The sequence below is a fragment of the Pelodiscus sinensis genome, chromosome 2 (genome assembly GCF_052426305.1).
Source record: "Pelodiscus sinensis isolate ZL-2025 chromosome 2, ASM5242630v1, whole genome shotgun sequence".
Lineage (NCBI taxonomy): Eukaryota > Metazoa > Chordata > Testudines > Trionychidae > Pelodiscus > Pelodiscus sinensis.
Window position 1 is genome coordinate 28,441,052 of NC_143053.1, and position 21,168 is coordinate 28,462,219.

At 38.9% G+C, this 21,168-nt stretch overlaps 1 protein-coding gene across 2 annotated transcripts in view; it reads left to right on the top strand.

Moving 5' to 3' along the window:
* Window positions 1-21,168, top strand: part of CSMD3 (CUB and Sushi multiple domains 3) — a 1,180,750-nt gene that overhangs the window by 529,969 nt on the left and 629,613 nt on the right. For both annotated transcript variants that reach the window (XM_075920204.2, XM_075920205.2), the window contains one exon: window positions 9,298-9,419. In XM_075920204.2, coding sequence (XP_075776319.2) covers window positions 9,298-9,419 — 122 coding nt within the window. The remainder of the gene's footprint in view (window positions 1-9,297; window positions 9,420-21,168) is intronic.

Genomic DNA, 21,168 nt, shown 5'->3' on the forward strand with positions numbered 1-21,168 from the left:
AATTTCAGTGGAAGGGAAAAATCTGTGTGCATATTATAAATGATTCTATATCTTCTGCTATGGCACTATCTAAGTGCCTTTCAAACATTAATGAAATTATCCTTAAAACACAACTGGGAAATAAGGCAGTATAATTACCACCATTTAACATAAAAGGCAAATGAGGCATTTCAATGGACCCAAATGAAAATTGTGTCAGAGTTAGAAAAGGAAATAATTTCTTTCCTTTTAAAATATCTTTTAATGTTTATAGATGTGAAAGGGAGGGTCGGGTGGTCTAAACATTAAACCCCTAGCTTTGCTTGTGTTTTTTATCTTTAATATATAGTTTCTATAGCTGAGAGCAAAAATAACTTGAAGACCCGACCCTGCAATTACTTATGTACACAAGTTTCTTTCCTCATGTGAGTATCATACTGAGATCATTGGGACTAATCATGTTCATGAACTTATAAGCTCATGAGTAAGTATTTGCAGGGTTAGAACCTTAGTCTATGTCTACGCTGCAGTGCTGTTGCAGGATACCAGAGTTATCTCAAAATAGTTTTTCTGCGTCTTTTGAGCACGCCCATTATTTCGAAATATAACAGGCTCGCCATTCTGATAACCCTGTAAACCTCATTCCACAAGGAATAAGGAATGTTTCAGAATAGAAATTTATTTAGAAATAAGTGGTGTGTAGACAGAGCCAAATTTCAAAATAAGTGTAGATTATTTCGAGCCCTGAGTGCACCCCAATTGAGCAATATGTTGCAATTTACCCTGTAAAGATATAGCAGAAAAATTCAAAATTCTAGATGAAGGCTAGCTTCACCCCAAACCCACCCCCAATTTTTAAGTGTCACCAAAATAATTCCCTTGTGTACTTTTTTCTGGTATTCAGTCCCACTTTTGTGATCTGAATCAGTTTATGTAGACACTGAAGAACACTTGCTGGGCATTCTCTTCCCCAGTGATCAAATTTAAAAGGGTTAACTCTAACACTGAAATGCAGACAGTACAAAGTTCTGGAATACATATTGTAGAGAAGACTTGCTTTGGATGAGGGTTGTTGTAGATTTCCTGATCTCTGATTTATGATTGCTGTGTCTTGACATATGATAATTTACAGAGAAATGATTAAAGAGATCCTCTTGTATAAATCATTCCCAAACTCTCAAAACTGGAGGTGATTTAGTGCAATGGCGCTCAGTCTTTTTGGGAGCAGGATCCATTTGTTTTGGCGTATTCTGACCCAGGAAATTGTCTGTAAAAGGAGACCCTGGGGTGGTTTTGCTCAGGTCTTGCCATACAGGGGAGCTGGTTCTGCCTGGCACACATCTATTGTTCTATATCCACTACCCATGAGTGCAATAATATAAATGCCCAACATGTTACCAATTTGCATATACTTTACAAGACACATTTTAAGCACAGATTATCAGTAAATTGTGGCAGTGTGTGGCAGGCCACATATGAGTTATGCTATGGTGTGCCCTCTGACAAATGGGCAGTGAGAAGAAGCATATTGTTGACTTTGCAATACCAGGATGATAATGTGCACATCTGTGACATCTTCTTTTTAATAATATGAAAGCCCTCTACAAATATTACCTTGAATAGTCTCCCTTAATAGGTCCTTAGTATTTTTCATATTAAATATACTAAGTAATACTAAAGAGTACAACATATTCTGAGGTACTCCATTCTAATTAAGATAAAATTAGAAGATTTATAACGGCACCATTTAATTATCGGGATTTTATTTTTATTACTTAATTTTTCTCCAAAAAAAGTACAGGTATTTTTATTGTCTTGTTTCTCCTGTATTACAATCAATAGCAATGGTTTCAACCCATTAAAGGCAAAAGATTTCAGTACTTCTCTTTCTACACTACTGAAAAATGTGTCTGTGTTAATTCACGATGAATTGGTGTGATCAGGGCATAACATTAGATTCATTTCCCAAATTACTTTCCACTTCCTGATTGTCTCACTCAAATTTACTTATCTAAAATGTTGCTGCCAAATAGCCATCTGTGATATTGGGCAAGAAATCAGAAATAATCTGTGCAAAAGTGAAAAGAAGTTTTAGAAGAATAATCCATCTTTATAATCTGTTTGTATTATGGCAATGTCTAGTAATCCTAGTCTTGGATTAGATCTTTATTATGGAAGGCACTATACAGACTGGTAGCAAAGAAGTCCCTTCTCAAGAGAGTTTACAATCTGAGAATCTTATTTCATACATTTCCAGTTTGGTGATGAAAGTATTTAAGTTTGTTAGATTTTGTTAGGGTTTTGTTTTTTTGTTTTTTTAAGAATCATAGAATCATAGGGTTGAAAGAAATCTCAGAAGGTCATTGAGTCCAACCCCTTGCCAAAAGCAGGACCAATCCAAATTAAATCATCCTAGCCAGGACTTTGTCAACTTGGGACTTAAAAACCTCTAAGGATGGAGATTCTAGCACCTCGCTAGGTAACCCATTCCAAAGACTCCAAACTAAATTTAGACAAATTAAACCTCGAAGTCAGATAAAAATTCCTAGAATTGAGAGCATTGAAGCATTAGACCAGTTTACCAGAGTAAATATGGATGCCCCATCACTTGGATTCTGTTAAAGATGAGATTAGATCCAGGAGAAAAAAATATTCAGCCTCTGAGGGGGGACAGTTGGTTTGGGATGTTGTGTTCGTCTCTTTTGATGTCAGAGTCTAAATTTGTGGGTTCCTTTTTCCTTCTTGGACCATGAGAAAAACAGAATTGTTTGTATTAGCTCTCATTAAAACTTACAGTTCTTCATTAAGATAAATATAAACAAATCTCATACTTCTGCTGGTTGCCTTCCAAGGGTCAGGAAGATTGTTTCCCCCCTGAATTAACCAGATAAAGGATTAGTTGTTGGTGGTGGTTGGTCGGTTTTTTGTTTGCTTTTCTCTGAAATATCAGAGATTGGCCACAGTTGGAGACAGTACACTAGATGAGGTGGATCAATTCTATAAGGTAGTACTGAAAATCCTTTCTAGATACTTATCAGGTATGTCTTACGTACCCATGGTCATACTGATTGCCAGATTTGGAGTTGGGAAGGAATCTTTTTCCAGCTCAAATTGATAGGAACATTGAGGTTTTTTGCTCTCATCTATTGTTTGGTTCATGGAGAGCTTGATGGGATCATCTCAGCATATTTCTCCTAATCACTTCCCTGCCATTTCAGGGTCTTCAGGCATCAGTGGGGTCTTTGGATATGTCCACACTGCAGTTAGATGCCATGGCTGCTTGTGCCTGAGAGCTTTAGTCAGCTAAATGGTTATTTACTTGCCCTGTACAGAATCAGGTGACAGCTATCTCATATTAGAGGGTCCTGAAGCTTGGGCTCTAACCTGAGCCCAAATAGATAAATCCCATTAAACAGCCCAAGTCAGGTGGTGCAAGCCAGACACATATTTTAATTGAAGTATAGACATACCTTTAGTCTTGCCTGTTCTCTCTTTGTGCCACATAGTTTCCTGTGAAATGAAATGGTTTGATCAAGCTAAAGTGTTTGGGCTTAATATGGGTAAAATTTAATGGCATGTTATACAGGAGGTCAGATAAGATGATATGATGGTCTTGTCTGGCCTTCGATTCTATGAAAACAGATAGTTGAATGAATGCTGCTGAGACTTTGTATAATAAGGCTCACAACTGAGAGAATTTGAATTAACTTCAAGGATAGCCTAGTTAGTCTGTAACTAGAAAAAATTAAAAAACCACAAATATTCTAGCAGCGCCTTAAAGACTAACAAAACATGTAGATGGTATTGTGAGCTTTCATGAGCACAACCCATTACTTCAGATGAATGGTGTTTAAAGTCCAGTTCCCAAATAAATAAAGGATGGGAGGAGGGAGAAGGAAAGGGGGAAAATGAATTAGAGTATTCATGTGAGAAGAAGCTGATAGAGAAGATGCAAATTGTTCTTAAGTACCCAGTGTTTGGCTTTTTAAGTCATTAAGATGTGGAAGATAGTGTGCTAGCCAGGTAATGTCTTTATTCATACCTTGTGATGGGTCCCAAACCTGTAAATTAAGTTAAGTTCCAATGCTTCCCTGTGTATTTGGCTTGTGGAATTGGCTTGACACAACATGGTGACTTTGAGGTCCATTAATGAGTGCCCAGGCAGGTTTCTGTGTGTTGCCTTTTTGGATATCTGATTTGTGTCTATTAATTCTTTCCCGTAGAGACTGTGTAGTTTGGCCAATATACATGGCAGAGGGACATTGCTGGCATTTGATGGCATAGATCACATTAGTGGAGGTACAGTTAAATGAATCTCTGATATGGCTGATGTGGTCTGAAGAAGTGGGTTGTACCTATGAAAGCTCATGATGCCATCTACATGTTTTGTTAGTCTTTAAGGTGCTGCTAAACTATTCAATGTTTGAATTAGCATAGGCTTCTTTACCCTGAACTGTAAGATCAATGTTTTCATCTATAGTAAGTTACAGCTATTCATGTTGTATGTTCTTGCTAAATCCATAGCTGTTTTTCCTTTCTATTTTCTGGCCGTTTTTCAGCAGAAAAATTCCTGGAAAAAGAATAGGAGTGAAATCCCGACCCCAGAAAAGTCAATGAGAACATTCATTTTTACCTTCAAGGAGGCTGGAATTTTTAGCTCAGTTCAGCAGTAGAAGGATTATTGCATGTTCATTCTATATCTTCTTTCTCTGCACTTGTTTCTTTTTTTATTACAAAATGTTTGGTACTTCATCTTATAACACTGTAATTAGATATGAACTTCACTAATAATTATTTGCACGGGGTAGCTTCACTTCATTATATTGCTTCCAAAACCCTCTCAAAAAATCACAAAGTTTAATTGGTTCTAGGAGCAGTTTCAATATCTTCTTGTATGGCGTGTTGATTCAATAATTATGTAAAGTAACCTTTGGTAATGAGAAATTCTTGTGATATACTTCAGGCTGGAGAGAATGCTCTCCCCTTTCACCCCTTCAAACATTTTGCTCAATAATACATTTATTTTAAATATACTAATGAAAGATCATCTTACTTTGATAATGTTTTAAGTATTTATTGATAAATTTTGTGTTTATTTATTACATATTATTTTATGTTAGTATTTTTTAATATTTAAAATGCTGTTACACTGTGAAACAGATGGCAATGACAAAAAATGTTATTGTGGGACATGTCTTTGGAAAGATCATCTTAATTCATATGTTATCTGGGAAATCCTTGATAAATAGCAGCAACTGTCAGATGTAAACAGATCTGAAAAAAGAAAATGTTTTATCTTTAATTTGCAAATCAGAACCAATAACTATAGACTTCTCATTTACCTTCTCTAAAGTGTTAAAATCCCAAACTTTTTGGCATCATGCCTCCTTTTTGATTTTTGAAAAACCCCCCCCCCCCCCAAAAAGCAAAACTTGTTGAGCAAAAAAAAAAAAAGAACTGATGGGGGGGGAGGAGGTTCTGGAATTTCTTCACACCCCCAGTTTGGGAACCCATGGACTAGATGATTGTGATGGTCCCTTATGACCTTAAAGTCTGTCTCTCTGAAAGAAGGTTATAGCTGTAGAATTCAAGTATGAAATTGTGCTCTCTAGTATTAGCTGCTGTATATTCCATTTAAGTATGTATGCTCCTAGTGCATCCATTCCAGGGAATTTTGCATGGCCGTAGTCACTGGGGTGATGCTTGCACCTCTTAGCCCCTTGTAGTCCCTCCTGGGACTTTTTAAGAGCAGAGGTTCCTTGACCTCAATCATTTCCCTACCCATGACTTGATTTGGCATGTTGTGTCTTGCACTTCTCTGTCACAGTGCTTTCCTGTATTCCTCTGTCTCTAGTTAGTTAAATAGTCCTCTTAGGACTGAGTTAATTAATAGCAGTTAGTTAGAATTCAGCTTACTGTGATTCCTTCATGAGTTTTAAACAGTTCCCATTGTGTGACTATGCCTCCCATGACTGCTACACTCACTGCTCTTTATTGCTTGGCAAGGGCACATTACAGAAAAGTGCTCCATCTGTAAGTTAAAAAAAATGGAGCCAGGAACAAGAGAGTGAGGCTGCCCAGCGGAGTGGCAAAAAGCCCAGCCGCCCTGCTGCCACCTGTTGGAGCTCAACTGGACCCCAGTAGGGGGGCTGCCCTGTAGGGATAGAATCTATCAGTGGGGCTGTGGGTGCTGGTGACGGGGCTGCCATGGTGGGGCCAGGAGCCCTGCAGGCGTAGGGGCCAGCAGCAGGGGGAAGCTGGATGGGAGACTGGCAGCAAGACCTTCCCTGGTCTGGCAAAATCCTTCATCTGGATCAGTCATGTCCTGTGGTTGCCAGACCAAGGACGTCCAACCTGTAGAAGGATGAAAAGCAGGTCGCATTAGCAGATCATTCAGTTATGGACACTTTGTCTTTTTGAAAAACGGTGTAAGATTGCATCCAAGATTTTTTTAAGATGGTTTCACCTGAATTAAATAATATAGTTATCCGTATTCTTTCCTATGCCAATTGTGGGTGAACAGCCATTTTCATACTTTGGGTGTGAGATGATGCTTGACATTTTTTTCTGGAAAGAATTAGAACGTTAGAGACCTGAAAATCCATGGATAACTATATCTGAGAACCAATATTTTCAGATCACAAATTGGATGTAGATACACATTTTGTATCCTTGCAGGGCTCTATAAAACATTTTACTTGTCACCTTGACTTTTTGTCTCCTATGCAAATTGGATTCAGACTGAGATGGTCTCCACACAGACAATGTACAGAATTATTATTTCCTGCATTATAATGGCATACAGTATAGTTCAGACTGTTGTCCATGGAGACTGCTGGCTCATTCAGGGTGGTTCCAGCCAGCTTTTAGCCAGCTTCCCTTTTACTTCTCAGAAATGTTTCTATACAGGACATTTGCAGGGACACTACCTGATCTTCTATTTATATAAAAAAATACCAGCTACTTTGCTGATGCAAAGTTCATAAAGAGAGATAACAGGACTGCTTTTGTGTGGACTCTGGTTGCAACCTCTTTCCAGTATTGCAGTCATCTGAGTGGAATACACATTTTCAGACACTTAAAGAAGACCAAAAGGTTACTTACCTGTATTGTCACTATTTTTTTTTCCAAAATGCGAGTGCAGATATTTATTCCGCAACACTTCCTCCATCACTTCAGTGTCATACTCTCAACTTTTAACATTCAATTTTAAGATACTGAGGATCTTATATTTTCTGCTTTCTTTATCAGTAGTGTTTTCAAAATATTTTCAAATACTCTATGCATAAATATAGCTAAATGAGTTATGCCAGCCATATGACTTAATGAATCAAATTCGAGAAAAAGTTATACTCTGTTCTTTAGATATTAATTCTAAGTTTTAAAGAAGGTTCTTGATACAATAAATACTTTTTGTATAGATTTGCATGGGAGAACAACAATTGGTATGAATCAAAGTTGAAGAGTGTTGATTGAATTCACTTACTAACTTGAACCCTACTATCATTTGTCCGAGCAATGTGCATATTGTAGTTAGTTACTATGGGCAATGAGGATGAAGTTACTGCAGGAAATGTAAACCTGGTTTGGATTCACTAAGGCTGGAACAAATTGTTGGTAATAAAGAGGTGTAGACTTCATAATCTTAGTAAACCTATGTTTCCATTTATCAATCCTTCTCTTTGTGGGGAAGAACCCTCGGGAAGAGATCGGCATCTTAACACAAACTAGCTATGAGTGAGTCAATCTCTCACTATCCAAATTAGTATGCTTTGTCAAAGTGTAAACAGAATGTATAACAGATTCATCTATCTTAGTCAAAATTTAAATCAATGAACTGAAATGGTCTGCCAGACTCCAACATGAACAATAATTTTTCTGTTTCTGCAGCTTACTCACTACAGTGCTATAGGAATCCACACAGAACATGACAAAAAGCTCAAATATACCTGAGATTGCTTGTCAGATATATTGCTTAACTCAGAGAAAGGTAGATCAGGAATGTTTTCAGCACAAGTACACCAAATGTCAGAGACAAGACAGACAAAAAGCCTGTATACACTATGTGAGACACCTGATTTGTCTGCTGTTTAATGTTAGGCTTATTCACACTTGGGAAATCCTCGCCTTACAGCAACCAGTTACAGGTCTCCAAGGGCACGTCTACACATCAGGGCTACGTCGAATTAAGCTATGCAACTTCAGCTATGTCAATTGTGTAGCTGAAGTTGAAATAACTTAATTCAGCTTTTGGCTCTGACTACACAGCAGGAAGTCGAAGGAAGAACACACTTCCTTCAACTTCCTTTACTCCTCATGAAATGAGAGTTATTATCATGAGTCTGAGTAAGAATTCCTTAGGCTTGACATTATTTTGAAATAAAGGCTTGTAGTATAGATGCACTCTTTGTTATTTCGGAAAAATGTCAGCTATTCCAAAATAACGCTGCTGTGTAGACACAGATTTTCAATTGATTTCAACATGGTCAGGATTTCATTCACTAAGTAACATTGCACCTTTCTCCATAACTGGTCCCATTGACTTCAGAGGATATGTGTGGTGTAAAGTGTTACTTATTGTGAATAACAGTGGCAGAATCTCACCCTAAACAGAAAAAAGAAATGTGTCAATGTTTCATATTTTGATAAAACACTGTTTTCATTCTTACACATATAAATGTAATACTCCCTGCTCTCTCTCTAAGTAGTCAAACCTGACTTTAAAAAAATATACATTTACTCACTTGTTCCCATACTCTGCTCTTTAAAAACTGATATTGTTTACTTCACATAAGGGCATAATCTACAGAGTTCCCTTTGAAAGTTCTCACTGTTCCAACCATGAATGTGTCTCCAGCAGAGATAAGAGCATAGATGTGCTAGTGTGAACAAAGGACAACTAATCCTCAAGAACACTCCAGTAGTAATAGTGCACTTTGTCATTAAGTCTGGTATATGAACACTTCTCTTTAAAGTTGTTTATTAAGAGAAATGAAAGAATGTATGTATCTTTTTACATCATGCTGATTTATTTAAAATAGAACAAGTACTTTATGCAATCTTGGGTGCACACTGTTTTGATCAAAGCTAGCTTCTGTTTTATGTCTTTTCAGGAGCAATAACTTGAACCTCAGAGTGTGTGCATTTTATTTTTGTCAGGACAATGCAACACAAATATGATGATTTTATACTGCAGTGAGCATATTGCTAAATGGTATTTTTATCTATTGCATATTTTAATGTAGGAAAGAGAATATTTTATGAATTTGATGTACAAAGGTATGCATGAATTATAAGATAAACATTTTATTTTTGCAGTGAAGACTTGTGGATCTAATCTTCAGGGACCCAGTGGCACCTTCACATCACCCAATTTTCCATTCCAGTATGACAGTAATGCTCAGTGTGTTTGGGTCATCACAGCTATAAATCATAATAAGGTAAATTTAACATTTGTGCTATTTTTTTAAAAAGCAACACTACAAAAGCTTGCAAAGACTCTACTGTTTATTTTAATAACAAATAATTAATAAGTGCAGTTGGTATTTCTAGGAACATTATTGGTACATACGGACAGATATTGAAAGAATGGTGAATATCTACCTCTGAAGTACTTTGCCTTTTTTTTCCAGTAGATGGGATCACGTTTTTTATATAATTCAGAGGAGTACTTTCCACAAAGGTGTTACTTAATAGCATGAAATTATATCAAAACAATAAGAATCCAATTTTGCTGTGACTTACAGTTGGAAAGGTTGTATGACATGAAAGATATTGCCTTATGGATGGTGGGGTTGTGATGGCATTGTCAGAGGTCTGACATTGGTGAGTTTCATTTAATATGGGGCAATGAAAAAGCTGAAGAACTGTATGATTGACTAGTTGAACTACTGTACTGAAACATCCCTAGGCATTGGTCACCTGGACTTCTGTGCCTAAATTCTGCTAAATGCACACCATTGCAAACCTGTTAAGGTGAATGAATTTATCCTCATGTAATAGAAAAGAAAATGATTACCGTATATGTTTCAAAGTGATGGTTTGTTGAGTATAATCTTCTTTTGTGATAGCTGTTATGGGTATGCTTCTTAAACCACTTTTGTGTTACCATCTCTGGCCTATACTATGGACCCCTTAGTCCTCAGTGAGTTTGTGGTTCTACGGTCCAAAAAAGGATAGTCCACAGAGGGGGAAGGTAAAGTTAGCAGTACATTTTTTGTGCCTCTGCTAAACTACAGAAAATCTTTAGAAACAATAATGTAATATGTCCTGGGGCTTTTTACTTGCAGAAACACTTCACACTGCAGAACATAAGTTTTAAAGTGAGTTTCAGAGAAAGAGCAGGAATAGAGTTCCTTGCAACTTGTCTTCAATAGAGCCATGCTATTATATATATTGGTAAGAGTGAGGAGCCCTGGAGCTGAACATCTTCTGCATATGTAGTTATGATCTCCAGTGGATCTCCTTAAGATCCCCGGGTGAGATACTTGTTTGTTCCTATGAGAAGAAACATTAATGCGGGTGTAAAGGTGTTAGGGTTGGAGTATGGTAAAATAGGATCCTATTTTACCCTGAATTATATCGGTGGGATGAAAAGCAACCGGTCTCTTCCTGCTCCTAGGATTACCCAGAGGAACAGGTCAGGCATGGCTCCATGTCTATAAGAAGGGATGAAACACTAATAACTCATGGGGACTTTCTACCCCCAATCTACTTAATGAGGCTGCATTATCATGGCCTTGCCTACTGAGTCCCCAGAACACTCTGGAAATGGCTTTAAGTCTACAACCCAAGTGAGGTAACATGATAGTTCCTCATGAGAGGATAGGTCTGAACCTGAACACAGGAGACTATGGTGAGTAAGCTTCTAAATTGCCTCATCTTCTCATCACAGAATTTCTTCCCCTGTTGCTCCTCTTACCCATATCATGTCTGTTTGTGAAGTGAAATGCTTCCCTTTGCTTACCAGATATATTCCTGATAAGTAACATATGCAAACAGGGTAATAGCTTTGCCTAGAAGTGAACTGTTAAAAAGGGTACACAAACATACACAAAGATGCACACCACCAAATCAAATGGAACAGCTTTATCTTTCTTTGGAACAGTCTAAAAAAGGGGAGGGAAGGGGGGAGGGAATGCCTGTTAGCAGGTTTCAGAATACACTAAGTAGTTGCAAGATTTTAAAATGTATTAAAGCTATCCTTACACTACTTCCTACACCCAAATGAAAAGACATACTAAACTATTTACTCTATATGCATGCACATACAAAACACTTTAAATACTAAAAATCTCTTTTTGGGGTAGTGAAATTCTTCTCCTTTGTTTGATAGTTGATGATAAAGTCATTGCCCTACCCTCCAGATTAGGGCTTAATTTGAAGTTCAACATAAGTTATCCCAGCAATGTCTAAATGCTCTTTTTCTTCCCCCACGCCAAAATCTTCCTCATCATCCAAGCAGGTAAAAGCACTAGCTGAGTAATTACTGGAAAAAGCAGTCTGCTCACCCATCTCCCCTGCCCTGTAGGCAAAGGGTCTAATGAAAAGGAGAGACAAAGAAACAAAGGGGGGAAAAAAACACCCTCCTTTGAATTCTGGGTTCCTCTCCCTATTGTGAGGTGGAGCTGCTTTTGTGCACTTCTAAGTCAGGTCTTTACCTCCGGATAGACTGGAAAAGCCTCTGGCTATGTCTACACTACAGAGTTTTTGCTGAGAAATGACCGTTTTTCCACAAAAACTCACAGAGCATCCATACCTCAAGCACGTTATTGCACAAGTAAATCAAAAGATCAGAGCGTTTTTTGTGCAATTGGTAATCCTCATTCTGTGAGGAAGAACACCTTTTTGCACAAGAACTCTTGCATAAAAAGGCATGTGTGGATGGGGAAGAGGGATTTTTTGTGCCAGAAGAGAGAAGAGGAAGAAGCGCAGTTAGCCATTCTGTCCATAGCGATCACTACTTACTTGCTCTCTTTCGCAAAAGCATATAGCTTTTTCAATGCGTTTTTGCAGTATGGATGCTCTCTTGCACAATAATTTTTTTGCGGAAGATCTCTTTCGACAAAACTTCTTGCTCAAAAAGCCTGTAGTCTAGATGTAGCCTCTGTAGAACCAGTTCCAGTTACCCACGACCTGTTCACCACTCCTGAGACTCAGGATCTGCTAGAAACTTTTAGTCTCCAGTACTAATTACTATGCCCTGGGAGGGTATGGATCATCATGTTGCACTCCCCATTAGTGCCCAGGCCAGGCCAGGAAAGCTAATGATCAATCAGGAAACCAAATTCAGTGGTGAATCCTGGTCATATACCCCCTGACTCACTTTGCACCTATACTAAGAGGAAGACTGATCCCTGCCCAGCTGTGGGGTGGTGGGTGGGAGGCATACTGGGATCCCAGAGCTCATCTTTTCTGTTCTAGTTCACTTCATCCCTTTCACCAGGATCTCTGAGGCTGTCTCTCATTTCTTTATAGTGTCTCTGAAATGTAGGATGCTCCTTACAGTCCCTCATGTCTCTAGTACTGTTGTTCTCTCCCCTCCATGGGACCCTGCCCAGATTGATCTATGATCTTGTTCATAGTGGGTTTCCACTCTCCCCATTGACCATTGCCACACTTGCTGGCTCTCTTGGCCCTGCCATTATGTCTGTACACAGTTTTTCCCATCCTTCCATTATTCCTTGCTCCTCCTGGTCTCAGGCTCAGCTTCTTTTGCCCTGTCTGGGGATGCTTTTCCTAATTTTCATTCACCCAACATTCAAGGGGGCTAAGACCTGAACTGGGGCTCCCTGTTTGGCCTGGTTGCCGGATCAGTCGCATGACTGGCTACTTGTTATTCACAATTTCTTATTCTAGGAATTCAGGGAGTGCTGCAGCACCACTGGTTAGAAGTAATAACCCACATACCTGGCTTCTGCTTTCAGCGTCCCCATTTTAAGTATCATTCTGTCACCACTGCTCCCACTGAGCTTGTCTGATTAGAGACTCAGTCTGTCCTAGATCCTGACTCCACTTTGGCCTTTTCCCTACTATGGGGAGAGGGCCAATCAAATATACTCCAAAGTTTTATTAAAGGGCCAACTATTCCCCATACATGACAGAAAATAAATAAGGGAAAAGTTATTAGAGGAACCTCAGTTTCACATAACCCCTCCACCAAGTCCCTTTGTCCAGTTTAGCTGTTTTCCACAGGAACTGACAGACTGATTATTAGATATGTAGATTATTAGATATATACAAATGTGAGAAGTATGGGTAATAAGCAGAAAGAACTGGAAGTGCTAATAAATAAGTACAATTATGACATTGTTGGCATCACAGAAACGTGGTGGGATAATACACATGATTGGAATGTTTGTATAGAAGAGTACAGCTTGCTCAGGAAGGATAGACAGGGAAAAAGGGAGGAGGTGTTGCCTTGTATATTAAAAATGAACATACCTGGAGTGAGGTGGAGCTGGACATAGGAGACAGAAGTGCTGGGAGTCTTTGGGTTAGGCTAAAAGGGATTAAAAACAAGGGTGATATCATTCTAGCAGTCTACTACAGGCCACCTACTCAGGTGGAAGAAGTGGATGAGGGTTTTTTTAAACAACTAACAATATCATCCAAAGCCCAAGATTTGGTGGTGATGGGGGACTTCAGCTATCCAGATATATGTTGGGAAAATAACACAGTGGGGCACAGACTGTCCAATAAGTTCTTGGACTGCATTAGAGACAACTTTTTATTTCAGAAGGTTGAAAAAGCTACCAGGGGGGAAGCTGTTCTAGATTTGGTCCTAAAAAATAGGGAGGAACTGGTTGAGAATTTGAAAGTGGAAGGCAGGTTGGGTGAAAGTGATCATGAAATCATAGAGGTTACAATTCTAAGAAAGGGTAGAAGGGAGAACAGCAACCTTAATTCGAACTAGTGGGAGGCTAGCCCTCCCCAGGTTCCACTGGTGGCCACTCTGGGCACCACCAGGGCAACTCGTCTGACCCCCTCCCGGCCCCGGAGCCCTTAAAGGGGCATGGGCTGGCTACGGTGCCTGTGCCAGGTGCAAGCCTGCCAGCACCCAGCCAGCAGACCCTGCACCTGGCACGGCTCGAGCCAGCCACCCGCTGCCACCCAGCCCTCTGCCTCTTCCCGGGACCAGGAGCCTGCCTGGGTCCGCAAGAGGTGGGCGCCTGCCTGGTCTTGTGCGGAGATCCTGGACCTCATCCACGACCTCCGCACTAGGCACAGGAAAGTGGCCGTCTAGGGCAGGATAGCTGCCAGCCTGGCCACCCGGGAGCAGGTTTGCATGAAAATCAAGGTGGTCCATTGAGACCCCCGACCCTGAGCCCTGAGCTTAGAATGTTCGTACTGGGTCAGACCAAAGGTCCATCTAGCCCAGTAGCCTGTCTGCCGACAGCGGCCAACACTAGGGACCCTGGAGGGGATGGAACGAAACAATGACCGAGCCATTTGTCTTGTGCCATCCATCTCCAGCCTTCCACAAACAGAGGCTAGGGACACCATTTCTATCCGGTGGCTAATACCACTCCATGGACCCAACCTCCATCACTTTATCTAACTTCTCTTTAAACTCTGTTATAGTTCTAGCCTTCACAGCCTCCTGCAGCAAGGAGTTCTATAGGTTGACTATTTGCTTTGTGAAGAAGAACTTTCTGTTATTAGTTTAAAGCCTGCTACCCATTCATTTCCTTTGGTGTCCTCTAGTCCTTCTATTATGGGAACTAATGAAGAACTTTTCTTTATGCACCCTCTCCACACCACTCATGCTTTTATAGACCTCTATCATATCCCCCCTCAGTCTCCTCTTTTCTAAGCTGAGAAGTCGCAGTCTCTTTAGCCTCTCTTCATATGGGACCTGTTCCAAACCCCTGATCATTTTAGTTGCGCTCCCCTCTCCCACCCTCTCTCTTCCCCTCTCCCACGTCCTTTTCCCAGTTTCCCTGAGTTTTATTCAATAAAGAGAGTTTCTATTTTTGAACACACGTGTCCTTTATTTTGTACATCAGGAAGGGGGGCTAGGGAGGGGTAGGTGGAAGGAGGTGAGGGAGGAATGGGGTACGAGCCCCCGATGGGGAGGACTGGGGTGGCTCTGCGGGCTTCTCGGGGTGGAAGCTCTCCTGAAGCCCCTTGATTGACCCCCCCTCTGGATGGCAGCCTGCGGCAAGTGCAGCCGGGCTGATGGCCGAGTGCTGTGATGTGCCGCGTGTGGGCACTCAGGGCACTCCAAGCCAGGACTGCTTTGCAAGCGGGGAACCCCTGAGAACTGTCTGCCCGGGGTGGGAGTCGGGTCCCTTTAAGCACAGCCCTCGGCTAGCCTGAGGCAGCAGCTCCACAACTCTAAGTCCTAATCTGATGCCCTGCCAGCACTGCTTCTGGCCATCCTTAACCTCAGTTCAGGGTCCACTCAGTGTGGACATGCTAGTTCGAATTAGCAAAACACTAATTCGAACTAATTTTTAAGTCTAGATGCACTAGTTCGAATTAGCTTAGTTTGAATTAACTAATTCAAACTAAGTTAGTTCGAATTAGTGCTGTAGTGTAGACATACCCCTGGTACTTGATATGCTAAGGTCCAGATTTTTAAAATGTGTTCAGGTATTGCTTCACTCTGCACCACAGTGCCTAATTCCAGTTGATTTTCAAGGAGACTTAGGTTCCTAGGTGAATTGGACATTGCAATACTCAGTTTAAAAATCTGGGCCTTACTGGTGGCATTTTTCAAAATTTACTGTGGATGTGTGAGTGTAATTTTCAAAAACTCACAAAGCTTCTTCACTGGAATACTCAAAAACACTTCTCCTTAGTGAAAACTATTTTCCTAGGAGACTTCAAATTCTTATTAGCTATTTTTATGTTACATTTTTTTAAAAGAAAGTGAATAAATATTTTATGTTTTGAAACTGTATTCCTTTCACTATCCCCCAATTCTTCACACTCTCAAGTCCGTTTACTATTTCAAGTGGGTTATGCCCACAAAAGCTCATGATAACATCTATATGTCTTGTTAGCCTTTAAGGTCTTACCAGACTATTTGTTGTTTTTTAATTGTTTTCTATAATAAAATCACTTTTACAAGAGACTAAGGTTAGGAAACTTTGAACCAAAAGGTGACAATCAGATTTTAGTCATTGAGAAAATATGCTTACATTGGAAAATGTTCTACAAATGCTTACAATGCTAACAAATGCTTACAATGGAAAATGTTCTTAACTATAGCAGTTACTGCCATTACTTCTATAGGCCTAGATTCTGCAAAGTATGCATGTGTCTAACTTTAAACATATTGAATAGTAAGAGAGAGGTAGCCATGTTAATCTGATCTTGCTAAAACAAAAGAAAAACTATGTAGCACTTTAAAGACTAACAAGATGGTTGAATAGGTGATGAGCTTTTATGGGCCAGACCCACTTCCTCAGATGATATTCTGGAAGAGAATTGGCATGATCATATATACCAAAGGAATACAATGAAAAAGGTGAACACAAATCAGATTTAGTACAGAAGGTAGGGTGAGGGTGAGGGAAGGAGGGAATAGCTATTTATGAGTCAATGAATCAGGGGTGATAAGTAGGGAAGCTATCTTTGTAATGGTTAAGGTAATTAGCATCTTTGTTGAGGCCCATTCATAAAGTATCAAATTTAAACATGAAAGAAAGTTTTGAGGTTTCCCTCTGTAATCTGGTGTTAAAGTCTCTTTGAAGTAAAATGCATGTAGTAAAGTCATTAGACTATGTGCAGGTAGATTGAAATGAAAAGCAACTGATAGCTTCCCCATTTATCACCTTAAACGTATTGGTAATCTTATTCTTGTTTAGCAAATGCTTAAGTCTCAGTGTCTTCTGTTGGACTTAATATACTTAAAATAAGAATATGCTTTAGTGTTTTGGTAAAATAGGAGTATGCTTAACAACTATTTGTTGCAGTGATTTGCTGAACCTGAACAGTGATCTGCAATAAGTCTGACATCTTTGGTCTGTGTGATATGTCTGGAATATCACAGTGATGGGCAAACTCTTAATTAAGCAACATATTGGTAACCATTAATTGTACAATATGATCTGTTACTGAGGACTCCTGAATTTGTGTGAAATCCCAGTGAAGTCAATTGTTCTCACTGTGGGCTTAAGCTATACTACATTAACATATTTTAGTGTAGGATGAGGAACAGTAGATGTAAAACTTGCTCATATTAGTATCTGACTTGGTCTGAAAACATTACCCTTTGCAAATATTACTGCAGGTGTTCGACTTCATTCTAATTTAAACAAATCCATATATAATGCTGTTCTATGTAAACCATACTACCCCAGACTATTTCAAAATTAAGCAGAGTTGGATTGATCAGTAGTTTGATTGAATGGGAAGCAACAGTAATGCAATGGTAACTTCTATAGAAAAAGTTCAGGAGTTTGTATTGAAAATGTGCCAAGGTCAAAGAAAATGAGGCAGGGAAACTATGAGCAGTAGAAAGAAGAGGTTGTTAAGACTTACAGACAGAATGGTTTTCATTCTGTGCCAGAAAGGAAATTCCGTTTTATTTTTGTTGGGGATTGTGAGAGCAATGAATGAGGAGAACAAAGAAGAAGGCATTAGCACTTTGCTGAGAGGGAAAAAAAATCAGTGGTTACTAATATTCATGATCATTAATTTTATTCTTAAAATTCTTTAAGAAGAATAAATACAGAGTATCACAGAAATAATGGGAACTGTAGTACTTTTCAGAGAGTTGAGAAGGTTAATAAAAAGAAAATGACACAGTCTCTGCTTGCGCTTTAATAATTAATATTTGTATAGTGGTAGTGCCTCAGGGCCCTGATTAGGCACTGTTCAGACACATAATAAAAAGACAGTCCCTGCATGATACACACTGGGTGCAGGATGAAGATAATGTCCTAATAGCATTCAGCTCTGTGAAAAGTCTAGAGGTACAAGGGGTGGAGATCTCTCTGCTTATCAGATAATTAATTTTGTCCATTTTTTCACTGTCCATTTTTATAAGTACAGACTTCTAGACCTTCATGGACATAGAAAAACCTCAGTATCTCATTGTCCATCCTATTAATTATATATTATGGCTGCAGCAATATTTCTTTAAAAATTATGGATGCTTATGGCAGTGCTTGGTTGTTTGGTCCCAGGTGATCTTTGAAGTTATTTTAAAAAGTAACTATTGAGGGTTTTTTGTTGATAATATTCCTAAAGCATCCAACTGAAACCTTTGTATCAGAACCTTGCAGCCCTAATCACAAATTTGTCTTATTCAGCTACAACTTTTTGGTCAATAGTTCAGTCTGAGATTTCTAAGAAGTCCAGAGTTAAAGATAATGAGGGAACAAATCTGGAAAAGTAGGTGATAGATAAAGAACAGCACAAGAGCCCTTAGACTGTTACATGATGGCCCAGAATTATAATTACAGTCTGTGTGTTGCTATCAGGGTGCTTGGTGATAGATACTTGCTAGAAGAGTTAAAAAAAATTGAGGAAACTTTCCCATAATGGAGTTACAGAAAAGAGGAAGAATGGGTGAAGAATAAGTGAGCCTGGAGCAGTTTTACTATATATACCAGTTACTATGTGGCATGTATTTCAGGGTTACCATTTATTGAGCTTATCCTGGCAGAATCACTAACTTTGTCATCTATCCAATTCTGAGTTGCTTTTCTCTGATATATACTAATATAGCCATATTGTCCTGTATGTAACAGATAATAATACTTGCCCCACAAGAACACTTAGAGGATTAATTTATTAATGTTTGTAAAGCTCTTTGAGACCTTCAAATGAAAGATGCTGTAGAAATGTGATCATTACTAGTACTATATAATAACATTTATTATAATGTGTCTTGAATAGTTGATATATCTGGCTGTCCAAGTAACCCCCAGCTGACATTAGAAAATAATGTTAAGTTTCTTATTAAATCCAATGTAATAATTAGGACTAGATCATCATAATCATAATTAACTAAGCTGTACAGAATGTATGGAGAAATAATAAGTCCTCTCCACCTTTTGTGGGATACAGAATTTCATAGCTCAATGCACAGTTAAGGTAATGCTCAACATGATAAAGCATGAAGGAATCTGCTTCATAGGGACATCTTTTGTCATGGTATTTAAATTCACATTAAACAACATGCAAGGTTTATAAGAATAGCAGGATATTTTTTGTCCTTATAAAACAGTAATTGAAAGAGAAGTAGAGGTACCTTTTTTTCAAAATATCTTTTATACTGCAGGGATGAAATATTCGATGTTTATACCATTTACGCCAAATCCCTCAAGGCTTCAAGTACTTATTGATCATTTGATGTTTTAAGGCCTCTTTTGTTTCATCAGTTATTACTAGATCATTGAAAATGCAGAATGATCAGAGTTAAACTGGGTAGATATAGGAGATAAAAATGAAAAGTCAGACCGGGTATAAATAGGCTTAAGTTCATTGAATCTGTTGAGAATAAGTCTGGACACTCTGGATGCGGTGAACACAGACAAGAGGATTTATTACACACAGCTGCTGGTGGAGTGCTACCAGGGGTAAACTGGCTAAAACTGGTTAAACAAAACATTACAATACATTATATAGGGGGCTGATGGACGGAGGGGAAGCAATTCAATAGGTTCCAGAAGCAAGACAAAATGAACATGTAAGTCAATAAACTATGAAGGTTACTCAGAATCTCCACCCATTGCCAAACAAATTCCATATCTCTAATATGAGTAGTTTCCTTAACAAGCTAAATAAGCCAACATCAACAAACAGACAATTAAATGGTAACTTTTGTCTAGTTAAATTATGATGCATTTATGAAGGGGTTACTGGTGCCTTGCGCTGATGTGATCCATGAGTTTATGGGCCCATTATCTAGGATTAATGCAAAACATATTAGCAAGGTTGTTTTGGTATCAGTTGGTGTGGCCCCTTAGAATGCAGTTGCCAGGGTGACTGTGCCTACCCAAGGTCCCTTTACTCAGGCTAACTGTCCATTCTGTTAAGTTACAGGCCTGTCTCAAATTTTAGGACTGAATAGGGGTTCTTAGTGAAATACCATGGACTGCCTCAGTTTACCCTACAGAGTCCATTCTAATGCCAGGATTGAATTTGGTTCTAAAAATCTCTTTCTTTCCTAACTAGCTTCAGTGATGTATGTAGTGGAGTTGTAGCCATGTCAGTCTCAGGATATTAGAGCAAATGTGGATGAGGCAATATCTTTTTATTTGACCAACCTCTGTTAGTGAGAGACAAGCTTGTGAGTCCACAAAGCTGAATAAGAGCTCTCTTGATATTACTTCACTCGCCTTGTCTCTCTACTTTCAATGATCCGTTCCCTGTCAACACAACACTAAGTTGAGAAATATTTTTGGTTCCAGTAAGCCACTTGCTTCTAGACTTTTTACTGCATGACAGTTGAGCCCTGTATCTGCATTGTCAGTACCAATAATGATATGATTTTCAAGTATGCTAACATTGGTGTCTAATGAAAAGTGAGCTCTTACAAAATTCTCTTAGTAGCAGGCCAAAGATGACAAAGACTTTAACATCAGACTTTGGTTTGAGTTGAGTTGGAGAGATTAAATAAAAATCAATTATGAAGGAAGGACCATGTGACTGAGTCAAATGCTAAGTCACAAGAACAAAGATATGAGCTTCAAAAATATCGTGTGCATTGTTGCTGTACAGATTTTTGCATTATCATTCTCACCTAGAATCTGCTCAAGAAAACGTATCTGTTCAATTACTAAGAATATAATTACGCACCTCTAGAACATAATTAGTTACCACAGCTGAGGTGACAGATCCATAAAACTAATCCAGACAAATAGAATCCAGAATATGTGGGCAAAAGTAGTGAATATAAGAATGATTGATAACCTGGATGAAAATATGCTTGCCCTTGTGGCTAGAAATATTTTTCTTCTTTTCTATGAAAGGAACCACTTTCTGGGTTAAAGTATCTGTTCCACTTGCTTTGGTGTTAAGGGACAGAGTGAAAAAATGACTTTCCCAGCTTCACCTAAATTTCAAAGACTCCTGTATAGTTAAGTAAGCTTTCTATTGAAGAAACACAACTAATTTATGACCGTTTAGATATGTGCAGTTATGTTGTTCAAAGTGTGACAGGTTACGTCATAGAGATCCTTTTAAGACTGCCACTTGATTGGCTGATCATACCATTGAACTCATCTA